This window comes from Labrus mixtus, chromosome 1 (assembly GCF_963584025.1).
Source record: "Labrus mixtus chromosome 1, fLabMix1.1, whole genome shotgun sequence".
In the NCBI taxonomy this organism is placed as follows: Eukaryota; Metazoa; Chordata; class Actinopteri; order Labriformes; family Labridae; genus Labrus; species Labrus mixtus.
The window spans coordinates 9,368,445-9,385,684 of NC_083612.1; the positions used below are offsets into that span (position 1 = coordinate 9,368,445).

The 17,240-nt window shown below is 42.3% G+C and overlaps 1 protein-coding gene across 1 annotated transcript; it reads right to left on the minus strand.

The window, feature by feature from the left end:
* Nucleotides 1-1,629: 1,629 nt before the first annotated feature.
* LOC132990840 (immunoglobulin superfamily containing leucine-rich repeat protein 2-like) lies at nucleotides 1,630-5,957 on the minus strand. Its single transcript, XM_061059347.1, has 2 exons — nucleotides 5,763-5,957; nucleotides 1,630-3,997 (listed from the first exon to the last, which is right to left on the minus strand). The coding sequence occupies exon 2, from the start codon at nucleotides 3,986-3,988 to the stop codon at nucleotides 1,877-1,879; it is 2,112 nt and encodes a 703-aa protein (XP_060915330.1). The 5' UTR covers nucleotides 3,989-3,997; nucleotides 5,763-5,957; the 3' UTR covers nucleotides 1,630-1,876.
* Between the last annotated feature and the right edge of the window lie 11,283 nt (nucleotides 5,958-17,240).

Below are 17,240 nucleotides of genomic sequence, written 5' to 3' on the forward strand. Positions count from 1 at the left end.
TTGTAGCACTAGAACAAGACAGTTTCTCCTCGAAACAACACAGTTGATTTAAATTCCCTTAAGAGAGGGTTTAGTTTCTATTTTCTTAAAACTATGTTACTGCTAAAGCGACAGCACAGATTCTCTGTTAGTAGTTTAAAGCTTAATATTGGTTTATTTTAGTTACACTTAACCCATTCACTATTGCCGACGTCTACAGCTGCAGACATCTTCCTAATCACCACACAGGACATGGGACACAAGCTTTGATATATTTGAATTAATACAACCTTTTTTTGTATTCTCAACTTAACCACTCTCCCCATCATGACGCCAGTGTGCTAAAACAGAAAGTGTGGCAGTAATAATTTAATACAAAAGTTGTCATGTTTATCGTTTCTTGGTTAACACTTTCAAAATATTCAGACATTGACAATTCCACATTTCCCCCATAATAACAGGCTGAGAGCTGGAGCTGAGGCGGGTTTTGATGAACTTCCGAATTTTGCACTTCCGCATTGGCTTCATTTTTTAACACCGCCGGTCGCCGCTTGCTTTCCTCCCACGTTTATGATGTTGTAGCCCACTGCTGTGTTACTGGTTACAACCATAGCATCAATAAAATTGAGGATATGAAGACGGAACGGTTTTTGAAAATTCATCAGACATTCGGCCATTTGCAAAAAATGTGGTGCCGTTAGCAGGAATAGGTCGAATGCCAATGTTAGGATGAATAAAAACGACATTGGAATTCGACCAATTCCTGCTAACGCAATCATATTTTTTGTAGCATGATATGTAGTATTCCTAGCTAGCTGTTATGACAGTAAGCTAATGCTAGCTAGCTAACAATGGCAGCTCTTGGCAGCTTATTTAAACACTTGTATCTTGAAATATGGCCTGTTTGTTCTCTATTCAGTGTCATTTTGGTTGATCAGTTGGGAAGCTAATACGTTTGAACAGTTTGTATAACAGGCCTACTGCATTTCAACTTTTTAGCTTTCCTTTCTCTGCATGAATAAGGATCACTGAATCATACTTACAGAATTTTCTGTTTTAGAAAAAGGAGCCATTTTAGAACATATTTGATATAAACGATAAAAATCTAAAAATGAAAACTTATGTACAACATGATTGTCTATCACTATGTAATTTCACAGATCTGTAACCAAATGATAATTTCTTAGCATATTCTTTTACTTCTGTCTCGTCTTTTTAGCATGCTAACAAGCTTAGTTGTTAGCATGCTAGCTTTTTACTATTCTCTCAAGTCATTAAGATAAGTTAGGCTGACTGACTATAACGCTGTAGGTTACCTTTAGCTGGCATGAGAGTGCTTTTGATTTGCTCATGTGCTTCTCTGCATTTCCCTTAATTTCAAACTTTTTCTTTCTTTCCAACACTACTCAAACTCTGACGACGGCGACATTATCAGTGATATATTAATAGACAGTGAAGCTGCACATACATTGATATAACTTTAACTTTGATGGAGAGCTTATTTCCCTGGATGTTTTCTGGCTTTTTCAAATATAGGCTGCAGGAAATGACAGAAAACTGCCTAGTTTGAAGGGAGGAGAACTTTAAAGTTACCGGCTACAAAAAGAAGATCTATCAAGGTAGCTGTTAAACCGTGCCTGATTCAGCTTTACTTAAATGTTTGTCCACAGAGTCAACAACGCCAAGCAGCTTTATAGTGACTGAATGTTGTAGTTTTTGGAATTTTTTTTTAAGCGAGTATAAATTTAGAGTTTTGTAAGACAGCAAAGGAACAACATAGTGTTTCTTGGCTGCCTTTGCCAGCTCGAGGGAGCTTAAATAATTGGCACACATTGGAAAAAAACTCTCTAAATGAATGCAAAACATCGCTAAAGAAACATGTACAATTTGGATATTTCTAGTTGCTTGTAATATTCACTGCTTCTGCTCCCAACGGCAACCTATCGCTATACTCTGATCCTACCTCACAGCTGTCGAGATTCCCTCGGCACTGGGACAAAGTAAAAGATTCTGTCATGATACTTTCTTCTGTGTCAGCCTCTCTCTCTCCGTCACCGCTCTCCGTCTCGGTCTCCCCCTCCTCCTCGTCCAGGTGGCTGCCGTTGAGCTTCCTCTTGTAGTCGTTGTGAGGTGCGTGGGTGTTGAAGTTGACGGTGAGGTTCCTCTCCATGTGGTACTGGTCTTTGGCCTTCAGGATCAGCTTGTACGTCTTGCTGCGGTATTTGTACACCAGGTGGAAGCAGGTGGCACCGAGGAGAGGCACCGTGGAAACGGTGAGGAGGCAGATGCTGACCGAGATGATGATGAGCAGGTTGGATACCCTCCTCCTGGTGGTGAAGAGAACCTGGACCTCGCAGTCCTCACCTCGGTAGGTCAAACACAGGGAGTAGTTTGTGCCAGGGCGCAAATCACTGAAGACGTATGTGTTGACGCCGTCTTTGATCCTTGACCACTGCACGGCTGAGTGTTTGCGGTCGCCAGTAATGCACAGATACAAGCCATTCGATGGGACATTTTCGGAAAAGTCTAAAAGACCTTGTTGCTCTTCGCTGCCATCGTCAAAGCTCTCAGGCGAGGCGTCCCAGGCTTCCTGATTGGCGTTTCTACCTCTCGGTATGAGCAGAGGATTGAGCCGCACTGTCGCTTCTGTTTCCGACACCCCTAATGCAATCACGCCAAAGTCGAATGTGTACTGTTTGACTTCTTCCAGGCTCCCATTAAGAACATGGCTGGAAATGTATGTTGTGTTAGCCGTCAAGCCACATTTGCTAGCGTGTGATGGATGCCTGGTTGCCTCTTCAGAAGATTTTAACTCTGCGGTTGGCGCCAAAGTAGGCACGATGTCTATGAGGTCTTTAGTGTTTAAATCAGGAAGATGCGCAGAAACAGATCTTCTGTCTGTTGTCTTGTGTGAAAGTGGTGGTGCGTCTGTGGAAGTTTGTTTTGTGTAAGTTGCTTCTGGTAAAGCCACCGTCTCCACTGACACCAAATCTTCCGCTCTCCCAAATTCATTTGTGGCAGAGCAGCTGTAGTTGCCGCTGTCTTTCCTCCTCAGATGTGAAATGATTAGAGTCCCGTTATTGAAGACTTTGACTGGATTATTGGACAGTAAGGAGTCATCGCTCGTTCCTGCCAAGTCATCCTCAGCGAACGACAGAGCCACCTGCTGCTTCTGACGTTGGCTACGGATGCTCCACATGACCAGCGGCTTTGGGTTTCCAGTGAATTCACAAGTCAAGAACAATGAACTGCCTTCATGGAAAGCTGTGCGGTGACTAGGCTGGGATCGTATCATGACTTGTGGGCTGGTGCACTTTGACTCAGGCAATTTTTCAATCAGTACCCCTTTGAGTTTCTCTGGAGATGCACACGTGATTAAATTCTGCTGTGGTACTGAGATGATGGTGGTTGCAATCCAGTCTCTGAGCCAGTCGAGGGAGCAGGTGCATGAAAAGGGATTTTTAAAAATTTGCAAATGGGACAAATACATCAAACTATCAAACGTCCCCTCAGCTATCGTTGTGAATCTGTTATCGTTGATTCGGAGGGATCTCAGCTCTTTGAGGTTGGAGAAAGCATCCCTGGGCAGGTGGAACATCTCGTTGTTGTTCATCTTCAGCAGATGCAGGCTGGTGAGGTTTTGAAGATCCTCCCAAGGAAAGTCCACAATTTTGTTGTGGCTCACGTCCAAGTTTCGAAGATGAACCAGAGGAGTGAGGGTTCCTTGTTCGATGGTGACGATCTCATTGTGGGCCATCCACAGTGACGTCACATGGGTGACATTGTCAAAGCTCCCTAATGGTATTAAACTGATCTTGTTGGCGGACAGACTCACAGTTGTTATAATAGGAGGAAAATCATCAGGGACTTCAGTTAAGTCTCTGTAGGAACAATCACCAAGATAGACGCCGGATTTATTGGAGCAGGTACAGAGCTCGGGGCATCCAAGTCCAGTGGCGACGGACGTGAAAATCCACAACGAGAAGAAGAGGATGTCTGCAGTCGCCATTTTCTGCCCCTGTAAAAGACATTTACAGGCCATCCATCAGTCAGAGGATGCAACTTTATTTGGAACATTTCATGCAAAACAGGCTATGGCATAGGCTTACAAAAGTAGCAGCATAAAAGTAAAGAACAGCACGGGTTTCATCTTTAAGAAAATTAACCAAAAAAATCTAAACAAAAGATACATGATTCATATTCAGCCTTTTCCTCGGGTTTGACCGGAATATTTACCCTAGTGCTGCTACTAATGTTTTTCTTTGATTTGGTAACATTAATAGATGAATCATTTGGTCGATAAACTTTGAGAAAATATTGAAAAATGTCCGACCCAGTTTGTCCAACTTCAAAGGAATGCCTTAAATGTTTTATGATGTCAGTCCAAATCCAAAGATGTTGTGCTGTTGAAGAAACTGAAAACAGAATTTCTGTCATTGTAGCATAAAAACTATTTTGAGAGCATGTTAAATGTTGCAGCTTGTAGTCACCCATCATTTAGGGGCGTTCTTACTGTAGCCTTTAAACCGACTCATGGCTGGTGAAGTCCAGACTAGTTTTTATTTATTTTTCAGTGTGCAGCCTTGTTTACATTAACAAAAAAACGGTTTTACAGTGTAAGACATGCATGAGCTTTGGTTTTATTGTTAGATTTTAAAACTCTCAGATTTCACAATACGTCGGTCAAGGCATATCAATATGTTTGTTTTCTTGTAAATTATCATTTATCACTGCATATCATTTAAAGTGTCATCATTGTGTTTCTTCCTTCTGTTTTTACTTATTCGCTCCAGTATTGTCTTTCTTGTTTTTTCCTTCCCAGAAAGGACAACAAAAATGAAAAGAAAATGAGATAATTATTTGAATTTCCCTTTGGATCAATAAAGTATCTATCTTTCTATGAATAGATCTATGAAGAGATTAAAAACAGATTAATGTTTTTTGAATGTATACAATATAAATATGTAGTCTACATATTTTAAAATACAGACTTACATTCAGAGAAATTTACAAATGATACACATCATTTTCTCTGATAGGCATTAAACAATGTATGTTACTTTAAAAAAATATGTTTAATTATTGTATTAATTGCTTTAATACGTTTTTCTTTCTTTAACAGATATTTGCAGGCATGTCTATAAATCCATTAACTTGATGCCTAGTCATTCTGCTCTCTGCTGAAATGACGTTTTGTCGTCTCGTTTCATTTTCTCTGACAGACAGCAGTGACAGGACAGCTCTGATTTTACAGTGGTGGGGCCCCGTGGTGTCTGAGAAATCAGACAAAACAAACCAGCTGGTGCACAAACAACCTCACAGCTCATCCATACACTGTCTGAATGTTATTCCTTTAAAGCTTTGTGGACGCAGTGCTGCTGATGAGAGAAATGAGTCCAGCTGTAATTGAAGACTGTCAGAGTTAAGGCTGTATTTGTTATTGTCTCAGACTGAAGCGTCCTGTTTTTTAAACTACGCAGCAGCCTGAGGAGCATCTGTCCTTGCAGCTGAAAGCAGCCGCATGTCTGCTGTTTGTTTACAGGCTCCGCTGCATGGAGGGAAACCGCCGGTATTCACAGGTAATATCCAGAATATAAAAATAACACCGCTGCTGTCAGTGAAATGTAACTCTACAGGATCAAAGTTCATCCCTGTGAAGACAGCCAGACGCAGGGTCGCACATGAATAATTAATGCGGAAGGGAAATACGATCCATCACCTCTTTTTAAAAGGCTCAAACTGTGTGACGATCTTACCTCCTGGGTGTATCATACAAGGCTCACCTGTGTTTGTATCTTTATTACGTGCAGATAATCCGGATGCGTCAGTCCGTGTTCGCAGTCAACGCTGCCGCGCAGGAAACATGTTGGTTCAAAGTTTGAGGATGAAGCCGAGTCCGTCTGTTTCTACATGATGAAAACACGCGTGTCCTCTGCGCGGTTCCTCCTGCCTGTGAATATGTGTGTGTGATACTGACAGAGTTATCTCACCTCCTCCTCATCCTCCCCTCCTCCCTCCCTCCCTCCCTCCTCACTGTGAGGAACAGCAGCATCCACGTTTTCTCAGATCATTTAAAGGGGAAACCATTCTCATCACTGTGAGGATGTGTGGGCTTTATATGAGGTATTAGACTATAGATAATAGGCAATTTTGTACTATTGATACTATAATTATCAAAATTACTAATATTTATAAATAAGAATAAATAATGCCTTTTATGTCTCCAGAGGGACCTGATAGAAGTCTGGTAGATCGCCTCGAATGATGTCACATGAGTCAGCTTCAGTCGAAGTTCTTAAATATAAATAAAATCTTTGGGCACTCATCTTATGAGTATGAAGTTAACTTTCCACAATTCTGTAGCTCAGGGCATAGTGGCTAGATGCTACATTAGCTAGCCTACTTTCATAACGCATCCGAACCTGCTAGCAGACCTGCAGCGAACATTTGCATTGTGGGTAATAAGTCGTGTTACATGATGAGTCAGCTTCAAGCATCAACCTCCGTTGTTGAAAAATGAAGCCCAGTGCAGAAGTGCAAAAAAAAAAAACTGCAATTCCGCGAGTGTCCACTTGAGGCTGGCTCCAAAAGACCCAGAAGTCGCATACACACCTCATTAAAAAGTGTCAGCTTTAGATTTTAAAGAAAGATAGTTATTCATTATAAGAGGCGTGACAGATCTGACTGCAAGTGGCCGCGTTGTAGCGCTTTGTCAAGAAGCTTAAGGCCTCAGCTTCAGCTCTTTGCCTGGGGTTAGGTTAACTCAAAGTTTGATATAGTCAGTATGGAAAATGCCATAGATAGCCTTCCAAAACAGCCATTCATAAACCAAATGGGTGACGTCACTCAGGTTTCGTCCATCGTTACTTATGGTCAGCTTCAGTCAAGGTTAAGATTACAAGTTCTTAAATATAAATTAAATCTCGGGGTATGAAGTCTGTCAGTAGTTTACTTTACACACTCGGGCAGCTCACCGCTTATTTCTGAATGAATGGCTATAGCAGCTAGACGCTATATTAGCTACTAGCAAAACACATCCAAATCTGCTGTGAATAAGTTGCATTGTGGGTAATGTAGGCGCCATGTTTTGACAAGGAATAAGTAAGTCAAGTGTAGCATCTTTCAAGAGCAGACGTCACAAAGTGCTTCACAATAAAAAAAACAGACAGTCACATAAAATCAAATACAGACAGATCAAACAAAGGCAAGTCTGAACAGAAGGGTCTTTAACTGCTTCAACTTCATATTGTTCAAAGGATGTTTCCAGACATAAATTTAGTTTTTATTTCCCCTACACTCCATCAGCAAAACATACATCTTCCTACATCTTCAAATATACAGTAGAAGTGAAGTCTGCTGTGAAGAACTTTTAACTTCTTGTGGATTTTGGCGCCCCCCTGTGGACAAAGTGGTTAATCTGATCTTTTTGCAGAACTTGTCGTGTCCAAAGTATCACCTCTGTCTCTCTCTGAACTCAACTGTCTGTGAATCTTTTTTGGAGATGAAAACAAAGGTTCCTTTGGGTCTACATGCTGTTCATCCCTTTGTTGACTTCAGGCCCAGTGGCATCAAAGGTCCCATATTATGCTTTTTCTGGTTTTATATGCTCTTTAGTGTGTTTTCCAAGTGTCCTGTGTATGTTTAGGCACATCTATTTGCAAAAATTCAAAGTCAGCGGAAACGCGGCTTCTCCTACGTCCTCCTGTTAGCTGTAGCATTAGCTGCACGTAACGCTCGGTTCTAGCCCCCCTCGATAGAAATGTGTCACTCTGACGTCATTGTCAGTGTGAGATCACTGATCTATGCCCATTGGCTCATTGTGGCAAGCCCTGCAGCTCATGATGCACGCCCGTTAACTTCTGTAGCACGCCCACGATATGCCGTAGCCTGCGGTAGCACAGTAGTGCTAAGGTGCTAATGTTTATGCTCCCCTCGGACGGAGCCAGTGGCTGCATTCCCAATATGGTAAAAGAGGCGGGACATTTCCGAGAACCGTGCTGAGCAACTGACCAATAACGACAGATCTGCGGATTGGCAGACCAATCAGAGCAGACTTGGCCCACGTGGGGCTCTGCAGCGGGGGCTCAGCAGAGCGTAGCTGACGGACTCAGAGCGTAGAGGGAGCAAGGAGGAGCAGTACATGAAAACAGACACTTTTTTCAAACTTTAGCTATTGTGAAATATATTTAAATAAACGAACCCCAAAAAGGGGATAATATGGGCTCTTTAAAAATAACTTTAAAGAAAGAGTCAATCTTCTAGTTTCTGTTTGGTTTGCTTTGGTGGGTCATAAAGAGACATCAACATTAAAATGAGTCTGTTCAAACTACAGAAAAAACTTCTCAATCAATGAATCGGTGCGGAGAGGCAGGTAGTGAATAATGTCCCAACACGACCACATCCTGTCCACTGAGTTCAAGGTGATGCCCTCAGGCCGCCGCTTCATACGACCCCTAAGGAAGACAAACTGCTATTCCAAGTCTTTCAATCCCTCCGCCATCAGGCTGCTAAATCTTGATAGTAACCACTCTGAAGGAAAACGTCCTTGTAGTCATCTCTTTCTTTATCGTGTCCCGTGCTCTTGGGTTCAACGATAAAGTGGATTATTCCTGAGACTTCTGCAGCAGTGGTCTGTATGTACACGGCGGTGCCTCCTTGAATATCATGTTATGTATTTATTGATTTATTACATTTGTCCTTAAACTTTTCATCTGGCCCTTGTAGGCGTCATTGCCCAAAGAGACCACACGAGGGTGTCAGCGTACAGCGCTCATCTTTTTCAAGTACTGATTTGTTTGTTTGTTGTCTCTGATAAACTCCTTCTGTTGTTTGTTTATAAATGTATGCATGGTCTGAACTGTGGATCCCATGCCCTCTGGGATAAATAAAGTTTTCTAAGTCTAAGTCATTGTGTCGGTAAAATGTGAGAGTAAATGTTCAAAGTTCAAACCTACTTTTGTTCATGTCTGGCTGAGCAGCAGCTGTTGAGTTGGGTTGATAGACGCTTGTAGAAAACGACACAGGGACTGGGGTAAGGGGATAGTGGTCCTCTTCAGATTTAACCGAGGGATGAGAAAAAGATGAGGAGCGATAAGACGAGCAGGATGAGAGGGTGGGGATGGAGAAGGGGAAGGGTTTGGGAGGTGAGGAGGAGAAGAGGGTAGGGAGTTAGAAGAGATAGTATGAGGAGGATGAAGAGGGTAGGGAGAGCTGGAAGGGTGAGGAACACAGGGGGGGGTATGAGGGGGAGGAGGTAGACAAAGATGGAGGGTAGAGGCAGGCTGCTTCTTCAGCTTGTATCCTGAGAGTTTCTGAAATGATGGATGTCAGAATATCACTCACAATGACAGCTAACTGCAAAGCTTCAAGTGAAGAAAGAAAAGCCTAGAAAGAAGGCCCTGCTCATTGTCTCCTTCAGGGCACATGTAAGTGATCGTCTCAGCGCTCACTGTATTCTTCTTCTTCTTTCCGATGAACAGATAAGGGTTGTAGCCTAAGGCAGCATGCTTCACAATAAATATACACAAAACTGTGGCAAAAACATAAACGGAAAAACAAGATATTTGGGATATTTCTTGGGCCATTTTTGCATGTACACCAAAATATTTCACTCTGTATGAAATTAGGATATTGATAAAACTGTCTTTCTTGGACAGATGTTGTAGTTCATCTTGATGTATTGTGTCTTGCTGCTTTTTCTCTTTATGTTTGATCAGTAAACTATTTCAACACTAAATGCATCGAGGCCTTACGGAGCCCCTGAAGTCCCAAAAAGTGAAGAAATCTTGTGTGCACAAGATAATTATATTGTGAGCAAAAAATGATAACGTGTGGGCGCTGCAAATAAAACTTAGACACCACACAAGCTACAAAAACAACTGTTATAAATATATCTAATATGACCTGTACAAAAAAAAAATCAATATCATCCTATACTTCTGTAATGAGCCTGGTTTGCCTGAAGGGGGCACTACAGTCCTTAAAGACACATGCATGTCTCACTTCAAAAGAACCAGGATGACTCTATATCATCTCAAACTATTTATGATACTGTATGTTTTGTGTTTTATGATAATAATGAACCCATATGTCTTTTAATGGGCCAATCCATCCTTATTACTGTCAATCCCACACTCTCAGGTCTGCTGATGCAAACCTCCTGTCCCCCCCCCCCCCATGCAGGACCAACCAAGGGTTTTCAATTGTTGCTCTCACCCTCTAGAACTCACTCCCAAAAATTGTCAGAGACCCCCCCCCCCCTCACTCTCCACCTTCAAAAAATCCCTAAAAAGTCACCTCTTCAACATCGCCTTCAACCACTAACAAATACTGTCCTCATCTTTCTTCTCTTACATTATTTCTGCGTTGCATTGTTTTCACTGTTTGTTTTGTTGTTGTTGTTTTTTCTTGTTAAGCGTCTTTGAGTACTTAGAAAAACGCTATAAAAGTCTAATGCATTATTGTTATTACAATTAATAACCTCTTTGCAAAGAACCTGCTCATCAAAGTTGTGCTGTTAATTTTTTTTTTTTTTTACGCTGCAATGTAAACATTAAAAGAACATTTGTGAGAAAAATACATGTAAGAGATGAGAGCTTTTTCAATACAGTCAACAGTTTTTCTCTCATTGCAGTTTTTGCAGCTTGCTTCCAGGCGTCATCATTAGTGTTCCTGCAGATTATAAAACATTGTATTGACTCAGGTTTTATTAATGACAGTCGTGACCACATGAGGTTAAAGCTTGAAAGTATGAAGGGTGGCAGTAGCTGTAGCTCAGTCTGTAGGGACTTAAGTTGGAGGTCCGGGAATTGACCAATTTTGGAAATTGGTCTGGTATCTGGAAAGGTGCCAGTCCACTTCCTGAGCACTGCCGAGGTGCCCTTGAGCAAGTCACCGAACCCCAAAACTGCTCTGTAGTGCTTGCTGTGGGCAGCCCCCTCACTCTGACACCTCTCCATTAATGCATGTCCATAAGATCCTGTTTGTGCATGTGTGTGTATTTTGGGCTTCTGTGTGTGTAGCATGTTCATTAAATAACGAGTGTAAAACCAAATTTCCCCTGGCGGGATTAATTCAGTATAAATTAATAATGTTGATAAAGGCAGTCTGAGGCCTTTCTGTGACACATTGTTTGATCAAATCTACACTTTCTGTTGTTTTATATACAGGCACTTCTGCTCCTTTTACATAGCCTTATTTTGCCACCAGGGGTCAGTATCTGCTAGTGTTGTGACTAAACCAAAGCCAAACTTTCAGAACCTTGTTTCAAATTCCTGCTCAAATATTAAAGCCACCAAGAGCATATTGGAAGGACTTAGGTCATTGTTTATTAAAGGTATCTGATAAGACTCTCTTTCTCTGTTTCTCCCTCTACCTGCTGCACACGTGTTCTCTCTCTCTCTCTCCTTGATTCTCCTGCCTCCTTCACCTGCTGCACCTGAGTGCAAAAGGGTTTTTTAGAGGAGCCAGGTAGGAGAGACAGAGGGTCACACACCCTCTGGGTAGCCATGCAGTGACAAGCTTTTGCTCCCCACTTTACAGTTTTTTTCCCCACACATGTCTACATTGCTGGGTTTTGTTATTTTAGTTTGGGCTGGAGACACCTGGGATCCTCTCTTGGTTTATATTTTTAAAGCTCTCCATTTTTTGAGCCTTGGTTGATTTAATTTTGGTTAAGGAGGCCGTAAAAATGGGACTGAACCAGAAGTGTTTTATTATGTAGGTCATAACCAGAGAAAGTCAAAAATCAGGAGAGGTTAGACTTGTGTTCTGCTTCATGGTGAATAAGTCATAACCAAAAAAAATCACACTGCTTTGTCCAAATTAAAGAGCTTTGAACTAAGTCATGAGTTGACAAGAGTACAGCAGTGACGTGGTTCAACCTCATGGTGCCGCAAGAAGGTCAGAGAATCAGAGAAGTCAGAAGTGTCTGTCCTCTCTATAGACACCATGGATGTTTGTGCTGCATGGAAACAAATCATTTTCTATTGACCACATAACAACAACAAAAGTTGTCTTATAACATAATCCTCTTGCGGTGTAGATTGCTTGCTTTTACATTTCAGAGAGAAGAATTAAAAGGCAGACACACCCAGAGCAGAACCAGACTCATTGGTGGACGGAGACGGAGAGGTTGGAAAAGTGAGACAGAGAGAAAGAGTTGTTAGGACAATAACAATAACAACTTCTTTAAAAAAGAGATCACTAGTGCGCGCACATCCAAGCACAAGGCATACAGGTGCAGGACATGTGAATGCAGAAAAACAGAGAAAGGTCGACACACTATTCAGCTCCAAATGAGCAACAATGAGCCCTGAAGATCTCTCAGATCCAAACGTTGCCCTGTTTAAAACGCCTAATAATAGAGACCTTTCTCTCTTTTTTTTCTGCAGGTTATGTATTTCATCCATTACCTTTAGTGTTAAATAATAATTTCCTGTTTATCAATGTCCCGCCCCACACCCCACCCCTCTTCTGAAGTTCCTCTTCGTGCCCTTGAGGCTTCCCACCTGTGTAATATTTTATGATTACTGGGTTAAAATCCGTCATGCGTCTCAAAAATGGGGTCCTAATCCACCTGAAATCGTATGGTGTTTGCACGGCATAAGCTGACATTCAGGCTGTGTAAATGTGTGAGTCTGTAAATAAAGGTACACCTGGATGGGGAGTCCAATTAGGCACAGCTAGGGCGCCAATCGCCTGTCTTGTGCCGTGCATCGAACTGGTGCTGATTACGGCCTGATCTGCTGCTCCCAAGTGGCCGGATGAATTTCTGGCACTTTTGAAATTTTGATATGACTGCATCTTGCACAGTGAAATCAGAGCCACCAGCCGATTCACCGACTTCAGTTTTTTTTTTTTCCATGATTGCACCTGCGCAAACTGGCAAACAGCGTTGAAGAGCACAACAGCAACAGCAGGCATGTTTGATACGTCCCCTCCTATCATGAAATATATTAACAAGCGGATTGTTGGCAGGAAGTAGCTGCAGACCTCCAGCTGCCAGGGAATGTTTTAGTAATAATGATATTTAGCTTGCTAGTAGCTTTGTGTTTGATGCTGACGTGTGTATGTGTGACACTGCGAGAGCCGTAGATGAAACTTGGAGTTTTCAAAGGGGGACTTGTTAGTTCGCACACGTCATATTTGGAGGTTGTGGTCCTTGAAGTGGACGTCCAGGGTTTTAATCTGACCTGATGCACCTTTCCCGCATGTCATTCCCCACTCTCTCTCTCTCGCCCCGATTTCTGACTCTATCCAATAAGGCACAAAAACAACCTAAATAAATCTTAATAAATAAAACCTATGCACCTATGAAGGGCGACTAAAAGGCGATTAGCCGTTTGCTTATGTTCACACCTCACTGCTCTGTAAAAGGTGAAAGTTTATGTGCATTTCTACTACAGCATTTTTAGCTGTTTTGAGGGTCTGTGCGTTAGGCTATCGTCTGAACGCAGCCTTAGCTACAGCTAAATTTACAGCTATAGTTAGCATTAACCATACTCTTGCTAAGTGCTTATTAAATGTGCAGTTTCATTTGAAAAAAAAAGCTGAAAGTTTTCTAAATATTGACATAATTTCCTGAGCAGATGCTGTGTGATTGACCTGGAAAAAAAGCAGTAAAACATGATAACAGGATTGTAGCTTGGTTCCGCCGTTTGAGAATATTTAACGCAAATTGTCAAGAGACTGAACCTACCCCCCCCCACCCCCGCACCTACCTTTTCCCCCGTGTGCTGCATCCATTTCCTGGGTAACTTAAACCCCTCAATGTGATTTCAGCAGTAATGTGTTTCTATTGCTCCTCCTGTAATGCCCCGCAGTGTCTGTGCTCGGCTGTATGAGGAGCTCTGAGGGCTTTGGAGAGCCTCATTTACCTCCATAATCTTCCTCGGTCGTCGACATGCTAGCAGGGCGTAATGCACTCAAACACACACAATGTTAGAGATAGAATAAGTCCAAAAGAGAGTCCTTGTATACGGCTGGGTTGAAGGGAGAATTAACATAGTGAAGACGCTGCATTATGCAAATGTGTTATGGTTCCTCTCTCTGACAGTGCTGCTAAATTGGATGATGTTTTATGATGATGTAAGAGTGAGTTAAGGCACGATGGATCAGTGCGTTTAATACCTCTTTGATATACCTCCTCCTCCTCCTCGACTCGTCCCCGCTAAGAGATGCCGAATTTTTCTTTTTTGCCAGCTTGCCTCCGCGACGCCTCCCACAACCGGTTATGATTCTTGGCGTTCAGGCTCAGAGAGTCAATAAGACAATAACACAGTGTTGGATTAGTCTGCGGATGAGCCGGGGTCGCTGCTGACTGCAGGAGCTGAGAGTGTTAAACCTTTACCGCGGGGATAAAAGGATTGGAAATGTGTTTAGGCTGCTGAGTGCCTCACCCGGCCGGCAGTCATTTTATTTAGTTAAAAAAATAAAAAGAGATGGCGACTTTTTCTCGGTGAGGTTTGCAGTCATGAGGAGAAGTAAGGATAAAGGGATCATCAGCAAGGACAGAGGCTTAGAAATGAACAAGAATTAATCCTGTTACAGAGGCTAAGGTTGAGTGAAATAAGGGAGTATAGCAGTAACACACACACACACACACACACACACACACACACACACACACACACACACACACACACACACACACACACACACACACACACACACACACACACACACACACACACACACACACACACACACACACACACACACACACACAGGCTGGCCTTGGCTTTGTTCTGAAGCTCTTAGCCGTTTGTCTGGTGTTACACAGGCTCCATTTACTCCTGATTGCCTGTGACTGGTGATCTTTGAACCCAATCCACACAGGTGCTGCAGGACGAACCATCAATACTGGCAGCAGGTTGTTTTTGCCTCTGGGCTGCTGGATAAATGATGCCCTTGGTGGACACACACACACTCACACACACATTTAAAAGAGAAACACACACTTGGTAAAACATGTAAAACCTCTGGTTTAGGGTCAGTCACATCTAACTAACATCACTTTTAGTAATTCATGGATTAAAAGTCATTTTGAAGGTTTAATATGCGACATTTTAAACTTTAATAAACCTGATCAAAAACTTTTTTTGTCTCACTGACTGAACAAAACAATCCCACTACGTAGCTGTGACGTTAAACTCTAAAATAAAAACGTTAGGGGCCTAGCGGTGTGATGTGTGCCCCATGTACACAGGCAATAGTCCTCGTCCTAGCGACCCTTGGTTCGATTCCGACCTGGGCCCTTTGCTGCATGTCATCCCCCACTCTCTCCTTCCAACATTTCCTGACTCTCTTCACCTGTCCAATCTAATTAAAGCAAAATGAACCCCAAAAATATAACTTTAAAAAAATAATAATCAAAGCGTTTGATCTATGGTCACCTGATATTACTAATTTTGTTCCAGCATCACCAATGGCCGTTTTACGAGCATGAATCACATAAATCAATGTACTCCCGTGGTCAAAACAAAGGAGCTGTTTGGTCCAGAAGGAGTTCTGTGAATCTGCACTCGATAGCTCTTCCTCACTAACTGGAAGTGTTCACAAACTTGCATGAACCCAATTTAAGTTTCCGTTTTAAGAACACAAATTTAAATTTTGTGATTTCGATTCAAACGATGTCATTCAAGTTGAGCAAATGATCGAACACCCTGAAAAATGAAGGTCACGATTTACAGAATTTTAAAGTAAATGTTATGTCCTATTAAAATGTGTCCCTCGTGTTCATCTTCTTTGGTTCGATTGCTCAACAGAAATTATGGAAGAACTGATTTTTCTGTTGGTAGCATTAAATGCTTTGACGTTGGATAGACCTTCAGAGAAGTTTCTAAAGGGTCCGTATACTCGCTTCAGCTACGGACGTTAATCAGCTGCTCTTCAAGTCTCAAAGAAATGCTTCACATTTCTTCTGATCATTTTCAACTTTTAACCGACGGGTCAGATGATGTAAAATGTATCAAAAAGGAGAAAACCAGTGTGAGTTTGTTTTTGTTGCTTTTTATCACATTATGACAACATTTTGCTGTCATCACGGGGACATTTAAACGGTCAAGAAAGAGCAGATGCACAAGTCATCACCATGTGTACAGTACGCCGATGTGAACTGAACCATTGAGATTCTCTCTCTCACACACAAACACACATACACACACACACACAGATACTTCTATGTAGGGTGATGAATCATGGCCGTGTGGCAGGAGGCCTTGATTTTGGGACATCATCCAATATCAGGCCTTGGGGAAAAAGAAGAGACGATACTCACTCATATATATAAATATATAAACACACACCGACCCCTCCTCCATCCTCAGATTCCCACCCTCCCCCTCTCCATCCCTGCTGTCTGTAGTCCTTGTTACAGATACAGCAGATTTAGTTGCGGGGGGGCTAGGCACCCAGGGACGCCCCCTCCCCCTCCTAACCCTCCCATCACACGGGGAGTAAATGTATTCATCTCATCCTCTGCGGCCAGAGAGGTCACAGCCTTATCTCGCCCTCTGCTGTAGCGCTGTCAGCTCACCAGCCACAAACCATAACTTCTAGCAGCAGCGCCGTGTGGTCGGAGGAGGCGGCGGGCGAGAAAGACCAGGAGGAAGGAGGCGAGGAGAGGGAAAGGAAACAAAGAAGGGAAGAAGAAAAAGACAAAACAATTAATCAAGATGGAGAAGAAGATCCGTGTGATGAAGGTCAAATTATAAAAAACAATATTTTCTTGATATTGAAGGAGTTAAAATCACCCGCTGTAATTTCTGGTACAGTTCCTCGTTTCCATACTCACTACCTAAACGGCTAAATGTTTTTGCACTCATTAATAAAATCCCTTAAACCTACACAATGGCTTTGGGTATTTGCTGGGAAGACTCAATCTACAGGATCGGTATATTTGTTGGAACGGTCCACATTTCCAGCCCCGGGGAAAAAAACAACGAGTTATAATTTGTGGGAAAAGTTCAACCTTTAAATGAACTACCCAAAGGCCTGGTTTATGTGCTGGGTCAGGTTTAGATTTCAAGACACACGACTATAACCTCATTATCGTTTCCTCGCCACTGGCCCTGGTTATTTACTGGCAAGACTCAACACATTTAAGTCTTATTGTGTCTTCACAGCGTCTGTGTATGTTGCACATTTCAGGTCCTGTTAATTGTGCACTTCTTGAGAAAACCTCCCATTTCCAAACTACCCAGTGGTTCTGATTCCCATCCATCAACGCCCTGTAAACCACCTACAGGCTTTGGCTACTT

What these genes read in the sequence shown, in the direction of transcription:
- LOC132990840 (XM_061059347.1), bottom strand. Translation starts at nt 3,988, where the DNA reads ATGGCGACTGCAGACATCCTCTTCTTCTCGTTGTGGATTTTCACGTCC.